This window comes from Tinamus guttatus, unplaced genomic scaffold, assembly GCF_059628265.1.
Source record: "Tinamus guttatus ecotype Peru unplaced genomic scaffold, ASM5962826v1 Tinamus_guttatus_pri_ptg001022l, whole genome shotgun sequence".
Taxonomy (NCBI): Eukaryota; Metazoa; Chordata; class Aves; order Tinamiformes; family Tinamidae; genus Tinamus; species Tinamus guttatus.
The window spans coordinates 189,947-207,965 of NW_028289556.1; the positions used below are offsets into that span (position 1 = coordinate 189,947).

The window sequence follows — 18,019 nt, forward strand, 5'->3', positions numbered from 1 at the left end:
TTTTGTAAAAAAAAAAAAAAAAAAGTTGATGAAATCTACTCTAAGTAGGGCATGTGAGGTGATGGCAACCTCAGCCAGGCTCCAGCCAGCATCCCTATCGGCATGAAGATATAATTATAAGACTTTTAATACCTGAGAAGTGCTTGAAACTGAGTTTTCCATAATTAAGAAATGAGGAATAGAAAGAAAAAAGGGCTGTGTTTCAAAGAGTAACAAATATTAGTGCATGAATTGTTAGAAGTCCCCCATAAAAGTTACATAAGTGAGTGTTCAAAAAACATGTTTCTATCACACAAACCTTCAGCAGTGGTATAAATCTTCATTGCTCCACTGAAGTAAAAAGTTATGGCTGCTTTTTTGATCTGATAGTCACTTAATAAAATGCAAAGATTTCAAGAGACAGCAGACTACTCACCTGCTTTGAACCTCCCCAAAAGACAGTGACATCTCCCACTAACAACTGGGCTTTAAGCATAACAGCATTCTCTCTCAACACATTTTTTGAGCATAAATATGAATAGAAAAGTTATCTGAAAGGTTTTATAATTCTTCGAAGCTAATTCACCCCGAAGTTCTTGTTAAAAATCATTTTCCTAAATACGTTATTGTATAGGGTGCATTTCACGTGGTTAAAAACCAAGTACAACACGAGACTTCCCAGCAGAGAACAAAGCAAATGGTATCTCCTGGTCTTGTGTCCAGATGTGCCCATCACTTATTACTAAAACTGCACATCCAAGCCCTTAAGCCACTTACAGTTCTGGCAGTAGGTAAATGCCATCAGATGTTGCTTTCATGTAAACTGCAGTTATTAGCACATGCAGTTGCTAACATTTAAATCACACATCTGCATTTTACATTATTCTGTAAATCATTCTAGTATAAAGAGCTTGCAAGACCCACAGCCATGCCTGAATCTCAACCTCAAAGTATAACCATAAAACAAACTGGATCTAGATGTTCCTTATCCATACAAAATAGGCTGAAAAAAATGAAAATTCTGTATCCACTTTTCCTTTGTAATAGTGCAAGGCTGAATGCCACATTTCACTCTTTACTGTAATCTGAGTCTTCATCTTGGTTTTGTTGTTGTTATTTTTTTGGGGAGGAGGGATTGTTTGTTTGTTTGTTTCTAAATTTACTATCTGAACAGTAAATTATTGCTCCTGTGTCTTTCCGAAGTGCTGCTGGGAAATTAACACCTTCCAGTTAGACACATAACCAGGCACCTCGGAGTTTTGATATGTTAACTACACTGTCAGTCTATGCTGGCCTCAGCTCTTACTGCAGCTAACACACATGCTTCTGGGAGAGCTTCCAGACCAAATTCAAGCACAGAGGTAGACAGGAGCTTCCATAACATTTTTGTAAGATAGAAATATGTAGCATACGAGTGTCCATAAATCGGTAGAAATACAGAAACATTCAAAAACCCTGAATATTTATTTATATTTAGTTTTAGGGTCTGATTTTTCCATTAACTATTTCTGAATTTACACTGCCTACCTGCACGGAATCCATGCATCCAGTAACTCACAACCACTTTGCAGGGGTCTCCTGCTGTACTTGGGGAAAGAGCCACATGCTCTTGAGGCTGCAGCGTTCCTGAGGCTCCTGAGCCTGAGATGTGTGTGTGATGCACAGCTGCCTTCCCTGTGCTGAGCAACCACGGCCTGCAGGAACGTGAGCTTAGGGCACACTCTTGTGGCCGTCTGCAGCCTCCTCTAAATGAGAGCTGGGAAGGACACACAGACCAACAGAGGCATCTCTGACCTGTTTCTTTGTAAAAGAAGGCTCCAGAGGTGACCTACTGCAGAAAACCTTCTTCCTTGGCTCTAGTATTTGGAAAGAGCTTTTTAACAAGAGAAACGCTACATTAAAAATAGAGTGCGAAATAGAGTCAGTCAGAGTAGATACGGTTCTACCTCAGTGTTGAAGAACCTCCACCTCCCTATCTCCTCTCATCTCTTCCCAGAAAGGGGAAAGGACACACTTGCCACCTGTTACTATGACATGTGGGACTGCTGCATATCTTAGAAGATAAAATACAACCTTATTCACTTATCATTAATGAGTACTGTCCGTGCTGGAAGCTAATCTGAAAATCCATGCCATTCCACAGCTGCATTCAGGTGATCTTCACCGGTGATTTCTTGTGTGCGCAGAGGAGGGTGACGTAAGGAACCCCAATGAATGCCCATCTCTCACTGGGCCAGAACTTTATGACGGGGCCTTGCTCAGGGATCTCGGAGGCAGCGTCGAAGTAAGCGAAACAGACACAGCCTAGGTAAGCTGCAAGGCAAATCAAGATGTGCCTGAGGAGACAGAAACCCCCCAACAAGAAGAAAAATTCAGTAACATGATTTCAGGAAAGGGATCAAATGTATCATCACGCTCTAAAAAAGTCAGTCAATCTTTCACCTGCTTTTCCATAGGGCATACTGTCTGTTCTCTCCTTTCTGAGCCCGCAAAGAATATAAAGAATAAGGCAAAGTATAAAACTGTTTAGTTTATCTTGGTCTAAACTGACTGCAGCTTTTTTGGTCTCTGCACCTGACAGAGTTGTGCAGAAAGGCTAAGACACATCATTTGGAGAGCACAACGCTCTGGATAGCACCCAGCTCTTCACTGTTCCCCCTTCTCCCTCAACTGTTAATGGGGGAAGTTTAAGCTTTCATAAACTCTGTTTATGGGATTTTCAGTAACCAGTAAGTTTAGGAATTCAGTTGCAATAATGAACTTACTGTCTGATGCATCTGATTAGGCCAAGGAACTTTCTACATCTACCACCTTTGATAGCGTGAGACTTACTCCTGCCTTACCATCTTAGCAGTAAAGCTACCTAGCACCAACCAGAAGTAGTCATTTGAAGCCTATATGCAGAATCCAGAAGGGTACAGTGCTGAAGAACACATGAATCACCCAGAGGAGCTTATACAGAACACTTACCATACACAGTGCAGATAGGGGAAGTTAAACGAGGACCAGATCTCACAAAATGCTTTGTCACTGATCCAGCAGAAAAGAGCTAGCATCCACCAAAGACCCGAAAAGAGACCCAGCTTGTACACACGCAGATTTTCACACCTGAGGAGAAAAACACAAGGAAGTTGTTGTAAAACAAACAAACAAAAACAAACAAAAAAAAAGGATTGTAATGGTGCAATTCAGCTATGCGTATTTTAAGAACAGGATTCAGAATGTCAGGCATATATCTTTAAAATGGTACCATCATAAACATCCTGAAGATGAGAGCTTTACTCACAGTAAATAAGATACTGATTCAAAGCAATGTTCTAGTCACAAAAGGGAGTTTTTACTTGGCAGCTACACTTTGAGTGTTGTCTTAAATATCACTATGCATGCATTGGATAAACACACAGACCCATACTGAGGGGAAATCCAAATGAACTAGTAGTTACACATACTGCCTGGTAACAACCAGCCACCCAACAAGTGCTCAAAGTTGTTCATATTCCCTCTTGCATTAGATTGTCATCATATAAAGGTGAGGGGAAAAAAATGGCTGGGATTATTTCTTTTTCATTGGTTGTTTTCTTTATGTTAGCAATGTACAGCATAGCTGCTCAGGAGAACTACTTAGGTAGAAGCTGCTACCCAAAAAACCCAGGCAAGCACACATTAGTAGATGGTGTGGGCTTCTAAACCTCAGACAGAATTCCTCACTTAGCAGTGCTCTCCCTCCACAGGAAATCAGACCTGTTCACCAAGGGCTGCTCTACAGAGAGAAAGAACACACACTGGACATGCTCATACGCAGTGCAGCCTGCAGCAGATCATTGCTGAACACAGCAGCAAATGCCAAGGGACGTTGCAAAGCATTATCTGTGGCTGAGGGTCTATGAAAACACCCACAGATTTTATGCATCTGTGTAATGCTCTGTTCTTCTCCACATCTTGGAACTATTGTATAAACCATGCAGCTTTTCTCAAAGGAGTAAAATCATGTGGGAAAACAAAAACAAACAAACAGAAAACAAATATAATCTTCATGTCCCCCGATGCTGTAAAAGTCAATGGTTTGCTGCCTACCTACGCTTGCTGTTTTGGAGTTAGGCCTCTCGGTGCCTGCAGATCCAGTTCTGCTGTTACTGGTATCCATAGGGCAATGCTAGCCTGGGATATGACTAGTTCTGTGTGGGCAGGCAGAAAGCATGGCTCAGCTTTCCTGTCTTCTGCCAGAACAAAACCTATGATCTGGGATTTTTTCTAAGTTAGTGAACTTCCCAGGGACCCAAGCCTCACAGCACTGTAAAACCAAGTGCCCCAAAACCAACTGACACCAAGTAACCCACAAGTCCTTCCCTTGTCCAAAGGTCCTCAACAGAGGCTCATGTATTCCATGCTGCTCCATGAAGCCTTAGAGCCCCGCCAGAAAGTTCTTGAGAGCATCTCTGTGCCTGTCCCTCTGCTGCAGATCAAGCGCCAGCCTTCCTTCCTCCCTGCGCTGCCCAAGCATCTCTGAAGATTTCACTCTGAATCCCCAGTCTTCTTGTGCAGCTCTTGGACTCACTGGTCTGGGAGGTGTGCAAAGCCTGGCACAGAGACCCATTAAAGGGACACCTAAGCTGGTAAAGCTCAGATGAACATTCTTACATAGATCAATACATGTAAAAATAGGTGAGCACTTCTTTACTACATGCCCTCCAACAGCATTGATGTTCTCTGATCATCCCTGATCATCAGTCTGTCACTTACTGGATAATGCTGTCTTCTCATAACATAGCACAGCACAGACAAAAAGCTCTTTGGTCTTTCTTTCTTGCACATAAACACTTACCAGCCCGAAATCTGTCATTCTGGTTTGATTCATTCACAGTTTTTTGACTTTTCCAATATTAGCTGCTAATTATCTCCAGGGTCACATGCTGCCTAAAACCCACAGGCTACTCTGCATTTAATATTAATGTCGTAGTAACAATAGCTCCATCCAAGCAAAACTCTGTTACTAAACCCTTCCTCATGCCCCAGACAATCTGTGACCGCTCAGCATCAATCCATGAAGACATGAGGCAGGGGATGCTTCCTGCCCCTCTGCGGTGGAAAAGCAGCTCTGCAGCTGGTCCCGGGGAGTTACTGATGGAGCCCAGACCAGCACCCAGGGGAAGTAAAAACACACCATGAACAATTCTGTCCAGGAGCACCTTTCTGAGGATGTTACGGTATCAGCAGCAGCAATGTACCTGACTCTGGTGTATTGCAAACTGTACAGTTTTCCCTGCAAACCTGTAGGATACTTTTTAACTCTTGAAGTGTTATTTCAGTTGACATTTCAGACAGGCATTTCGGATTAAGAAACTCCTAAGGCTCAGCAGGAGGCACCTTTATAGCTACTGGATTAATGACAGAAAAGCTACCCAATGCATAATCTTGTTGATGGAGGATTTTCTTCAGTGTCCTTCACACAAGTTGGTTTTAGGGCCTGGCATTTCTTTTTTTAAGCCATCTATAAATAATCTGACATTCAGAATCATCACATCCATCATCATTAATTCAGAGAAGAGCTTCACAGCAAACTGCTCATTGTAATCTCCTCCACATGAAAACAGTTGTCTTCCTAAAAAAGACTCACGAGTGCCACAAATGATAATATTCCATGGAATATACAAACGAAAATGGCTTTTTCCTAAGCCTGAATTCTCCAACCCCTGTGACAAACAAGTCAGAGGAGGCAGGGCAGGCTCAAGATGGCTTCAAAACTGTCTACACTGGCTACTGTAAAAAGGCCTATTTTTCCCCTCTTCTGAAATAGTGTCCCTATATTTAAAAGGCTATAAAGAGCATGAAGAAAAGGGCAAGGAAACTGTTGTCTACTGTTCCAGAGCAGAGCTACAGAATTCTTCCTCACACAACTTTTGAAACACACTAGTAGAAATATATCCAAAAAAGGCACAGTTTTACTAGTAAAGTTATATTGATAAATTGTCTTCATGCAGGTCACACTTCTCCAAATAGCTGTACATAGTATAAAAGAAGGAAAAATCACTAAACGTATAGGGTTTAATTCTCTCCCTTTAATGTGAGAATGACTTCCACTTTTTAAAGGATACAGAGAAGTTTAAAAGAGCAAAAATCCATTCCTCGAAAAGTCAGTGGGTATCTGCATGGCTCAAGTTTGTGTATGCAACAGGTTAAAATCAGACTGCTATGCTAAATGCTTGTGCATTCTGACAGAGAAAAAGCTTTGTGTATTCAGAATATGGAGCCTTTCTGGATCTATCCAAAAGAAATAACAGTCATGCAATTGCATCCCACTTAAGAGGCTTATCCTCAAACATCCAGCTCCTTTAGTCAATGACCAAGTCAATCAACATCCAATTAGTTTGAATGCTGAAAGAAGATGACAGTTAAGGCACATGGTTCAAATTGTTTAAGGCTGCAGAAGAAAGCTGGAAACTTATTAAAAGAAAGTTTCCTGCCGCAAGGTCAGTCAGGAAAACGGTGAAGGTAAGGACAGGTTTGTATTACCAGTAAGTATTACCAGCAAGAATTGCAAATCATTTTTATAAATTGCAAGCTAGCTACTGCGTAGTGTACTGCAGAACAGTACTCAGGATAGAAACAGTCAAGCATGAAGAGGAAAGCAGTGTCTGCTAAGCTGGGTGATACTCCTGTGTTGTCTGTAATCACCTTGAAACGATCAGTGCTCTGCATAATGGGGGAGATGCATTTCCAACCAGCTATCATAAGCATTGAATCCAGACCTACTCTACCATCCCAAAATTGCTTAAGGATCTCAGAAGGCAATCCTGCACTCAGGAAAAATGCACTCACCTCTTTAACTCAGCAATGAGCAAAGCTGTGCAGGGAACACCCAAAGTCATCAGTGAGATGTTGTTGATAGCAGGCTTGATGAAGGCAAGACAGGTAGTAACTCCAGAAAGCACACCAACAGCAGCTTTAAAACGGCTCCTAAATTTAGAGGAAGGAAAAAATGCTTTGAATTCAAAACTTTTATTTAGTAAAAAAAAAAGAAATAAAAATAATAAAAAAATAAATATATAAAACAAAATAAAACAAAACAAAGCAAAACGAAATGAAACAAAACAAAACAAAACAAAACAAAATAAAATAAAATAAAATAAAATAAAATAAAATAAAATAAAATAAAATAAAATAAAATAAAATAAAATAAAAAGTTAATAATGTTGCAAAACAGAGTTAGATCCGAAGGCAATGCACATAGGGTGGATGTGGATCCTGCACTGCCTTGCACAGGCATGCAGAGTTAATCACATGCACAAATCCTTACAGAAGTGCAGACTTCTGAGGCAGCCATGTGTATGCACACACACACACACACACACAAATCACTGCTTTCAAACCCCAGCGTCCTACCCCAGTCTTCCTCCTGCCACAGTAAATCAAGATCGAATCCATCTCAGCACGTGACACTGCAGCTCTCCAGAGCAGTGCTGTGCTGTCGTTATTCATGCTTTTAATATTGCTTTGGGGGACTTTTTTTTGTTATCCTTAACACCTTCTTCAGTTATGCTACAGTTTGCATTTTGTTTTTGTTAAGCCTTAAAGATTAGTGAAAATTACAAGGTAAATAAGAACATTTACTTCTACCCAAATTCATTTTTTAAAAGGCTAGATTTTGGTATCTTTTCAGCATAAATGAAATCACAATCATAAAGGACACTTCTGAATTAAATTCATGTTTGACATCATTTAAGCTTCCAGTTAGATAGTTTTGTATCTAAAACATCCTGTTTCCAGTCCGTGGCAGGGCTGGGGAGGCAACAGAAGAGTTTTCAGTCATAGAATGCTCCTTGCATACTTGCAAAAACCAATCCAGTGCAATGGTATGCTATGGAAATGTACACACAGGGCTGGAATCTGCTCAAGACCTTTATGAAAAGCAGCAAATTAGCGACAGCCACGGCCAGGAATGCAGACCCTCCCTTGAGCCACCTTCGTGACCCCTTCCTCTCCGCTCCTCTGCACTGGAACCAAAAACACCCCTGGCAGAAGAGGCACAACCAGCATTTTATATGGAGCAGCAACCTGTGCTGGAGCAGAAGAAAAGCCCCTGAGTTGGGTAACATGTTAAGTTGCCACAGATTAATTCCTGCTTCTGCCCCTGCTTCCCAACTCAGACTCTGTTCTGGTTAAAAAAAGCACCATCCTGCACCAGGAAAGGGAATCACCATGCTGCCCTTGAACTACTGACCCTCAGCTTCACAAAAACCGCGACTGCCTAACGCGGGGTCTTCTCTAGTTCCCCATCTGAACCAGGATTCCCGGGCCCCCAGAATCATCACTCTCATCTTCACCAGGCCCATTCCATCTGCCTTTTGCCTTTTGTATTAAAGCTTCTTTTCCTACTGGAAAGCAGCTCTCCAGCATTATGTTGCATAAGGAGGAAGCTCTGGATCTGAGGGGCAAATGTCCTAACAACCTTAAAAAAAAATTAAAAAATTGTTGTGGGTTAGGCATCCCCAATCAAATTCTTTCCTCTATGTTTCAGAATCTAATCAAGATCTTAAATACAACTGCCTTGACACATACTATGGAAATTTATTGGAGGAGGGCGTTTATCTCTTCTCAATCTTTTAATGGATCAGCTATATTCTGGGAAGTTTTTAATGACATATTTAAGACTAAGTTCAATAGAAACAGGATTTTACCCCTGAAGTCTTTCTCTTAATACAAAAACATCTGCAATACTGTGAACCTATACAAAGGACTATCACAAGAATAGTAATAGATTGCATAAAATAATTTATCTGGCTTTTTGAGGAATAACAATTACGGAAATTCCTCAAGAGACTAAACTGTTCTTTGCTTCAACTAAATATCAGAAAGCCTTATCACCTACCAAAATACCCTACTAAACTCTCTGCTAGGGAGTTGATAGTGCCCTGTGTTAGCACTGTGTTGCAAAATGCGAAAGTACCAAACTCACTCACTCACTTGGAAAGCCATGAGGTTACACAAGACTGTACATGGTAACATGTGATGCATTTTTCTCAGAGCAGTTTTGAGGAAAGGGCAATCTAGGCACCAGCCCCAGGAACATCTAATCAGGCACACAACAAAAGGAAACAAAGGAAAAAAAACAGATCATACCAATATGGAAAAGGAAGAGGCAGCAATTTGCAGAGCACTGAACATTCATGTTGCCTTTCAAACCTCTGCACTATGAGGCGATATTGTGTGAAAGACCAACGTGAACGTACTTGTGCCCACAGGCTTTACAGATTCTTGAAATTAGTTCCACTGCTTGCTTTTTTAACCCCTCAGGAAACAGCAACAAAAAAAATCTTTTTACAACAACAATTAACTTCTAACCAAACACCTACTTAGTTTTTGAATAAAAAATGCACTTAACCACTGCCTTATGTATTGAGATGAATATTCAACTGACTTCCATAAGCCTATTCCTATGTGCATTTCGGCTTATATAAATGCAGGTGGGAAGCATGGTTTCTATTATCTATTTTTAGCCATGGATTTTATAAACTACTCATTTAACAGTCATTTTAGAATCAATATGAAAAATAGGTACTCCAGAGGCAATCTACCTCCTTCCAAGGCCTGAAGTTACAGGACATATGAGGATCTGTAGAATCGGGATTTCTAAATCCTGATGGGCCTAAGATATGAGAGACAGGAAGAGGAGGTGAGAATGTAGTAGCAGGAGCTGTAGGACTAGACGATCACCCACCATCACTACAGGCACGCCTGGGTGTTAGTGTTACATGTTTCAAGAGACAGGGAAGTGTATTATGCTCCGTGCATTACCTATCATTTCGAAACACTCTTGGCAGGTACCTCCTGGGGAACCACATGGCAAGGGCACACATCAGAACCCAGAGAATAGCCAGCTCATCCAGCATCTGGCCCAGGAAACTCAGCGTGGCGTGAAAGTAAACGGACCCAATCCCTGGAAAGAGGCGAAAAAAAGGCAGTATGAACAGATAAAACACGGTACAGCCAGAAACATGCTTTCATGATCTGGACCAAGTAACAGACAGTGAACACTACTTGGGCTAGAAAAGGTTTAATAAAAAAGAAAGAATAGGGGAAAAAAATAACAATTCTGATCATGCCAAGAGGGAAATAGAAATTATCAGCGCATCAGATTAATCACAAAGCACATTGCAAAAGGAAGAGCTAAAGATGTATTGTAGGGTGCATTAGCAGGGAAGGTAGGGGTTAAATAGCTAATGTAGAATAAGCTGAGTCTTAGAGCACAAGGACCCATGATAACTGGCAGAGTCCGGAGGTCTTGCTCATGGCAGGGGCAGAACCCTTGATAGATGGCAGGGTCAGGATGCCCTGCTCATGGCAAGGTCTGGACCCTTGATAGGTGGCGGGGTTAGGGTGCCCTGCCCTCAATCAGGATGATAGGGGGGCTGCTTATCCAGATGTTTTAATTCAGCAAAATAGATAACATTAACAAGAATGCAAAACAGGAAAACGGGAGGGGGAACACTCTTGGGCAAGAACGGTATAAAAGAGGGACGCCCAAAGTGGTCGGGGTCCCTGGTGTGACCCCTGCGTGGGAAAGCCCGGACCCCAGCTAGCTGGTAATACTTATTATCTTTCTTCTATTAATAAAAGACAATATATATATCTATGGTGGTTGTCTCTCTCCCTGTCAATTCGGATACCGGACCTAACAGTATCTTCCAATAGCAAAGTACATGTATGTGAAAAAACATCTAGTAGTGAAATTAAATGCAAAAACAAAACAAAAAAATAACACTCAAATGCTTCTCCTGAAATTTCTCACTGGCACAGGTAACTGAAAGAAAGGAAGGAGCTTGAGATGAGTGGCCAAGATACAATCATGTTCATAAGTGGAAAGTGAGGTACTGTCCCACAGGGTTTCAAACAGCCTCTTAAAAGTTCCAATCATCTCTGGGCACATGCTTAAGACTCATTCTCCTTCAGTATGGATAAGCATGCAGCTCCATCATTAAAAAGCCTCAGAATAATACAAAATACCATTATCCTCTTCAGCTGTGCCGAGAACTTTCAGCTCTCACTGTGGAAACAGCATTGGAGGAAGGAGGGCCAGCAGTGCTCTCGAGGAAGCCCATGCACACACAAGAAGTTATGCAGAGGAAGGACAGGAGGGGAACGGAGCTAGCGCCAGAGTTCCCAGCAGCCCGAAATGTCTCAGGGCGTCTTCCTGCCAGAAAGTACGAGCGTCTCGGCCCCGACCAAGTACAGGCAGACTCCTCAACAGACGTCAGGGTTGCTTTGTTTTGCAGAAACAATCGAGTGCAAGCAGGAAAAACTGATTTCCTCTCCCTTTCAGTTCATGCATGAGCAGATAAACAGGGACTTACCAACCACAACTAGGAGGGTCCATATTAAGTATATTCCACTGTTGAAGCAGGTTGCGTATTGGCGGAATAAGCACATACATATGGGCGGTAAAACAAAAAACAGGATGTTGCTTATCTAGGAAAAATAAAACAAAATGCATCAAATACTGACAGAAAATAAAACAAATCTTTAAAATTTATAGGCTAAAACATCTACAAATGATTTTTTTCAGCCAGTGAAGCCACATCCTATCAAAGTACAGCCCTCAGTTTCTGTCAAAGCTGATTTTTTTTACAAAGTATTAGCATGTTTTGTTTAATAACATTAAATTAATAACAGTGTGAGGACTGGGAGCAGCGTAAAATGTGCTTGTCACATTATCTTTCCAATCTGTTCCCAAAGGAACTCTGCTGCGAGTCTACAAATACCCAGACAATTGCAATTCAGGAAGTTTGCAGCAGCAAACAGACTGGGAACACGGAGTCCTACCATGTGAACTCTCTCCTCAAAGGCTGTCTAGAAAGCCTAGCAAGGAAAAACACTAAAGTTATGGGCACCAGGGAGGGCCTGTGAAGTTTGGCTGAAGTCAAATAGCTATTGTGCTGGCAGGCCTGAAATACAAGTCAGGTAAAGACGTGACCCTTTACCTTTTGTGCAGGACAAAGAAAGCCTGAAGTTGGAAGTCCTTCTACATTCTTTTCCTCCTGGTTCTTCGTTACAGAAGTGACTGGAGAATTGAAGGACAGTGACTGTGTGACTGAAAACTATGGGCCTGAAAAGCTGCAGGAGTATGTAGTGTCAAGAAGTTACAAAAGTATGAAAAGGTACTGGTAGCTGACACCATTCCTAACTTTCTTTTATGTAATATATATGAGTTGAACAAATGCATATTTTCTCTTATCTATCAACAACCCAAAAGCATAGTTCTCTCTTTAAGCTCTAGGGAAAAAAAAAAAAAATGTACTGAGCGTGTGGTTCTCTGGGGAAGGAACCACCCGTGCCGCGCGCCAGCACTGCTCTATTCCGCCGGGAGGTTTGCGAAAGCGGCCGCCACAGCCGGAGAGGGGAAAGGCGAGTTCCTCCTTCTCACCTTCCTCACGCTCCCCGCGCCTGGCCCGTGGGAACAGCAGCCCTGGCAATGCTCTCCTAAGACAGATGTACAGCAGCCCTGGGGACAGCAGGGCTCCAGGGGAACAGGTCCCCTGTTCTTGGAGACCCACAAGCTCATGCAGCTAATAACAACAATCTGGTAAGGAAGTGGTTCAGCTACGGCAAATAAAGGCATTTCCTCACACCTCTCTGCACAGTCTGAGCCAATCTGAGAACAAAGTTTACCCCGATTAAAATGGACACATCTCAATTAACGTTTACAAGAGTCATCAAAACATACTGCTAGGAGAGCATTCAAAATGACAGTAATTATAGGAGCATTTTCTCAGCACCATTTAGTTCCTGTATGACACCTTCCCTCACATGAAAGGTATATCCTCATAGAAAAGATGTGTTTCCTTCAAAAGTCTTGGCTTTCAAATTCCATTGAAGTAAAATAGTTAGAAAGAGCTATTGCCTTGCTCAGTTTAATACTATAAACACCTTGCAAGTATCTATCAAAAGATCCCTGGTATCAGCACCCAGCCCACACACAGAGCTAACCAACGCAGAGCACTTCGCTGGAGCCTTCAGCATTACTTCTTTAAAAAAAGAGTAAAATGAATATACTGAGAAGACAGAAACTTGGCAAAATCCTCCTCTCTGCATAGGCAGTCACTAGGCAATCAGCACGGGGAGGTCTGCACACTGACAGGGACCACTATCCTGCTCTTTGACATTTTACCAAAATCAGATCTGTGGCAGTCTGTCCTACTTGTCCAACTCCTGTGTATTAACTGCCTGATAATTACAAGTATTTGCACCACTGTTGGCATCTGGTTGTCTGAAAGCTGAGGAAGAGAGCAAGGAGAATGGAGGCGAAAAGAGAAAAGTAAGGCCTCCTGATTAGCTCTGGTGTCCTGCAGTGAGTGCCACAGCTCATCTGCAGCAAGGGCTCTCAGCAGGACAGAGGGCAGGAGCCACCAGGCTCTGCGCAGGCGAGAAGCCGCCGTGCTCCTCGGGAAGGGTCTGCCAAGGCAGCTGCCTTCCTGCTCCCACCGTGCGCACCTTCTAAGCCAGCACAAAGATATACCCTCTTTGGCCAGTTACTAGCTCCCGCTTGTTCTTTTGTCTATAGTCTTGTCTACAGCTTTGTCTGTAGGCCCCTCATGGACCCACAGAGTGTCCTAGGGGACATTCACATTACAGCTTTGCAGAACGGCTTGGTCCGATGGCTCTGCACACTCCTACACCACACGGGTCTGAGGAGAGGGCGAGCTCCTCCAGAGACCGCAGCCCTGCAGGTTCAAGCCAAGCTTCTTCACAGCACTGTCCTCTTTCAGGAAGCTGTGAAGAGTATCATCTGACGAACTCTTTGCACACCAAGCATCTCTTCAGCAGCAACGAACGGACTCCACTTCTGGAATTCCATCGAGCTACCAAGCCAGCAAATCTAGTCTTTGTAGTTCACAAGTAAAGACGATGGCAAGTTGTTAACGTCACCCAGCAAAGCCACAGTGCTGGGTGCATCGTCTCTCTGAGGAGGCAGCACGAAGAACAAAAAGTTATTTCTATGGACTTGCACTAAAGCCGACTTTAAGAGACGGACTGATTTGCACAAGTGCTGTTAAAACAACCTATAGGTTCTACCTAACAGGTTCACTGAATCATCCTCTATTCCCACACTCCCGGCCAAGGAAAAAAAAAAAAAAAAAAGGCAGAGGCCAGAACCTGTTGTGCTATGTGCGTTTCCGGGCACGGTGAGAAGGCTGCTTCTAACCCCAAAACAAGCAGGAAATGTAGTGTACCAGCAGCAGGAACACTAACAAGTCCTTTTGGACCTCAGAGTGCTTAAAGAGTTGTATTTAGCCACAGCGAAGACAGAGAGAGGTATTAAGAGAAAGAAAGAAAGAAGAAAAAAAAAAGCACTATAAACAAAGGGCTGTAGAAGAACGACTTTTTACTTCTACGGCTAGAGCTGTCCACACATCAAAATCAGACAAGGTAATCATATTATACAAAAAATATAGACCAGAAAATCCTTTCTTGGGCCAGGAACAGGATGACAGATGAGTTATATCCACTTACCATACCTGTAACAATGTGGTTTTGTATTAGGGATTAGATAACAAAAGAGAAGCTCTGCCCTATGGCACTGTTCCTCTGGCACTGAACTCCTGTTCATGTTAATGTCCTACCTGCAAATGCAAGAAGACCTTCGCAATTTAAAATCTAGAGCTTGGTTGGGGTCTGTTCTTTATGGAATGGCCACCAATCGTATTTCTTAACATTGCAAAAGTTGAAGTAATTTCAGTACTAAAAGTTTACAAGAAACACAATGGTCCTCATGTTTACTTTATCTAATCGCTTAATTCTCCTTTGCATACAACATGACTGGTATTTTCCACAAGTTGTATCAAGCTATATATTTCAAATCAGGTCTTGGGAGCAATTCCTCAAACAAGTTCCTTAAGTTCTCTTGGTTTCAAGCCAAGGACTCAACCAGACCAGAACTAACCTGTGCCTTCACTCTCTATTACCAGCCCAGGTGCTACAAGGGCCACATCCTTAGATAAACTGCAATATTGACACTATTCTTTCCAAGCAATTAAGGCATCTACCCATTGTGTTTCTGAAGGTATTTGCATGTAACGTTTTTGAATTCACACAATTAGCCTGTATGGTTTGCTAATGTACAAATCAAACCCCGATACAGATAATAGCAGCGCAAAAATTAGTAATTAGAGTACAGTTTCATTTGGGATCAGCAAAAGGGAATGATTCTGCGTTACAATTCTGGAAAATGGGTAAGCATCCCATCAGCAGGAGTTCAGCCTCTGGTTCATACAATCATGGACCTTTAGATTTCCAACTACTTGGCTGTACGAAACGAATAAAGGACACAGGCAGTGGAGAGAATGCCAAAGGTCAGTTCGGATCACAGCGGCCTAACTTTGCTCTCATCTGGCCACAGTCCTACCAAATGTGATGTTTCCCACAGTCCCAGCAAAGACGATGCAGTTTCTATTACTCCGTGCGTCAGTCAGACCACATCTGCAGTGTTCAGCCTTGAAGGCAGCATGTTTTGCACTATCCCTTTGTGAGGGAACAGCAAAAATTAACCTAGTACCAATGAGGGGGTTTACAGGGACTTCTACATGTTGATCAAAGAGCATGCCACTCACCAGAATGGAAGATCTGTGTAACAGAAAAGAAGTGGCAAAGACCATATGGATATTCTCGCGCTCCTAATACTATTTGTTACCTGTTTTAAACTTTTATCCCCTTGCTAATAAGGAACAAAAGAGGAGGAATAAGAATTCTCTCTCAAGTATTCTCTCTTTAAATTGATATTTGGCAAGAAATACGTGTTACATGCATAACTGAATGCAACATGCTAACCTGAAAGGTAATGACTTAAGTAGTAAGAGGGAAAAAAAAAGGGTTACAGTTTTCAGGTGTTTAAAACCCAAACAAGTCATCCTTTTTTTTTTCTCTCAGAAATACCCCCGCACATGTTCTTGCAACATCAGGAGATCTTTGTATATGTTTTATGTAAGCCTGCTAAAAGGTCCTGCCTAAAACTTCCAACAAATTTCAAAACAGACCTCAGATCGTGCCAAGAAGCAATAAAATTTGGACTCTGCTTAGATCATTATTAAAGAAGAACAAAGCTTCCCAAGGGTCCCACAGACACTTGGCTTTTCTGAGACACCCACTGAGCCACTGCAAATGAAACTGTCCTAATTTTCAGGAGCTGGGAGCGCAGATCACAACTCCTCACAGCGACCTGAGGCTGAAGCTCTCCCGCGTCGTCCACCAGTGCAGCCTTTTCTTCACTCCCAGTGCACATGTTGCTCGTGCACACACATCTGCTGCAGAACCACAGGCTGCAGGGCAAACTTGTGCTCGCCTGCCTGGAACCTGTCCCACTCACTGGGACACGGCTGCAGCTCCTGGCACTTTGCAAGGTTTTTATGCCACAGCTAACCTGCTCGGTGCAGTTGGCGGGATGTCCATCTGCCTGTGTAGCTAGCTCCCTTCTCTAAGGAACTTCTTGGTTGTCCGGAGCTTTTCCTCTGTTCTATTTTATTATTTTTTTTGTGAACAGTTGAGTTCACAGGGACAACTAAAGAGGACAGTTTTCCCCCCTCACCCTTGAGGTTCTCCCACAGCACAGGCTGAGAGAATTTTGGAGTGAGCTGCAAGGAAAAAAACCAAAACAAACAATAAGGGAGCAATATGTACAGTGTGCAGTGGTATTACTTGTTCTAAGTGTGCAGCATGCACAAGAGGAAAGTCCCTGATAAAGACTCCCGGAGTGAGTGAAGCCAGACACCTTTCCTCCAGCCGAGTGCACCACTGTCGTCTGTTGTTTTTAAGCTAAGAAACACCAAGGAATTAAAGAAACCAAGGGAGGAGGAACTCGGCGAAGGATGGAATTTCGGGGGAGAAAAACAAGCCAAGAGCACACCGTGCGGCAGGAAAGCGAGACACCGAGCGAGCAGCGCCGTGCCGGTGCCCGCGCCACCCCGCACCCGAAAGAGAAACCCCGAGCCGGGCACGGCACTGGCAGCGACCCTCCCGCCATGGCAGCCGCAAGGGAAGGGGCCCGCGGGCTCCGCGAGGCTCCCCCACGCCAGGGCCCTGCGCGGACGGCGGCTCCGGCCCGCTGCCCGCGGCTCCTCGGCGCCGCACGCACCGTGTTGTAGAACTCGGCGATGGCGGGCACGATGGTGTAGTTGTCCTCGCACCAGTCCAGCTCCGAGCTGCCCGCGCGCAGCTGGTCCCACCACAGCAGCGCGCCCATGGCCGCGCCGCGCCGCGCCGGCCGCCAGGCGAGAGCCGGCCCGGCCCCGCCGCGCCCCGAGGCGGCGCCGCCCGCCCGCCCGGCCCATGAGCGCCGCGGGGCGGCCCGAGGGCAGCGAGGGAAGCGGCTCCCGGCACCGGCGCGGGGGGCCGGGCTGAGCGAGGCCCCGTGAGGTGCCCCCCAAAGCGGGGAAGGCGCCGAGGGCAGCGGCGGGGCCGCGCACTGGGATCGGTCGGTGCCCCGCGCAGGGAGCCCCCGCGGCAGCCGCACGGCGCGGCAAAGAGGCGGTTTCCTTATTGTGAGCGAGGAAGGGAGGAATGGGGGAGAGGAGGGAAAAGAGGAGTGGGGAAAGAGAGGAAGGGAAGGGAAAGGAAAAGAGGGGAGGGAAAGGAAAAGAGGGAAGGAAGGAAAAGAGGGAAGGAAGAAAGGAAGGGAAGGGAAGGGAAGGGAAGAAGGAAAAGAGGGAAGGAAGGAAGGAAGGGAAGGAAGGAAACCACATGCAGAAAAGTAGTTTAGCCCTGACTCAAAAGCTAACCAAACTGAAGAGATGTAAGCAGGATTTCTTTTTTCTCCAAAGATTTCTTAGGTTATGAAATATGCTAACAAAACTGCCAGATTTCTAACTCAACATACTACTCCTAACTATCAGGTACTTCCCTTTCTTAGCTACCTATTCAGGTTTAAAAAGCCTTTTACAGTCTCTGCTGCCTAGGTGGAAGCAAAGTTGTCCTTGCAGTATGCAGGTACTCAGTAACAATTTTTTTTTCCTTCGCATTTTCTCATACCCCTCACGCACCAAGCATACAGATCTAT

The 18,019-nt window shown here is 43.9% G+C and overlaps 1 protein-coding gene across 1 annotated transcript; it reads right to left on the reverse strand.

Moving 5' to 3' along the window:
* Nucleotides 1-1,496: 1,496 nt before the first annotated feature.
* On the reverse strand, nt 1,497-17,211 carry ACER2 (alkaline ceramidase 2). The gene is made up of 6 exons (XM_088538347.1): nt 17,099-17,211; nt 11,328-11,442; nt 9,772-9,913; nt 6,796-6,933; nt 2,950-3,087; nt 1,497-2,315 (listed from the first exon to the last, which is right to left on the reverse strand). Exons 1-6 carry the CDS (start codon nt 17,204-17,206, stop codon nt 2,129-2,131), a joined length of 828 nt encoding a protein of 275 aa, XP_088394473.1. The 5' UTR covers nt 17,207-17,211; the 3' UTR covers nt 1,497-2,128.
* Nucleotides 17,212-18,019: the final 808 nt, after the last annotated feature.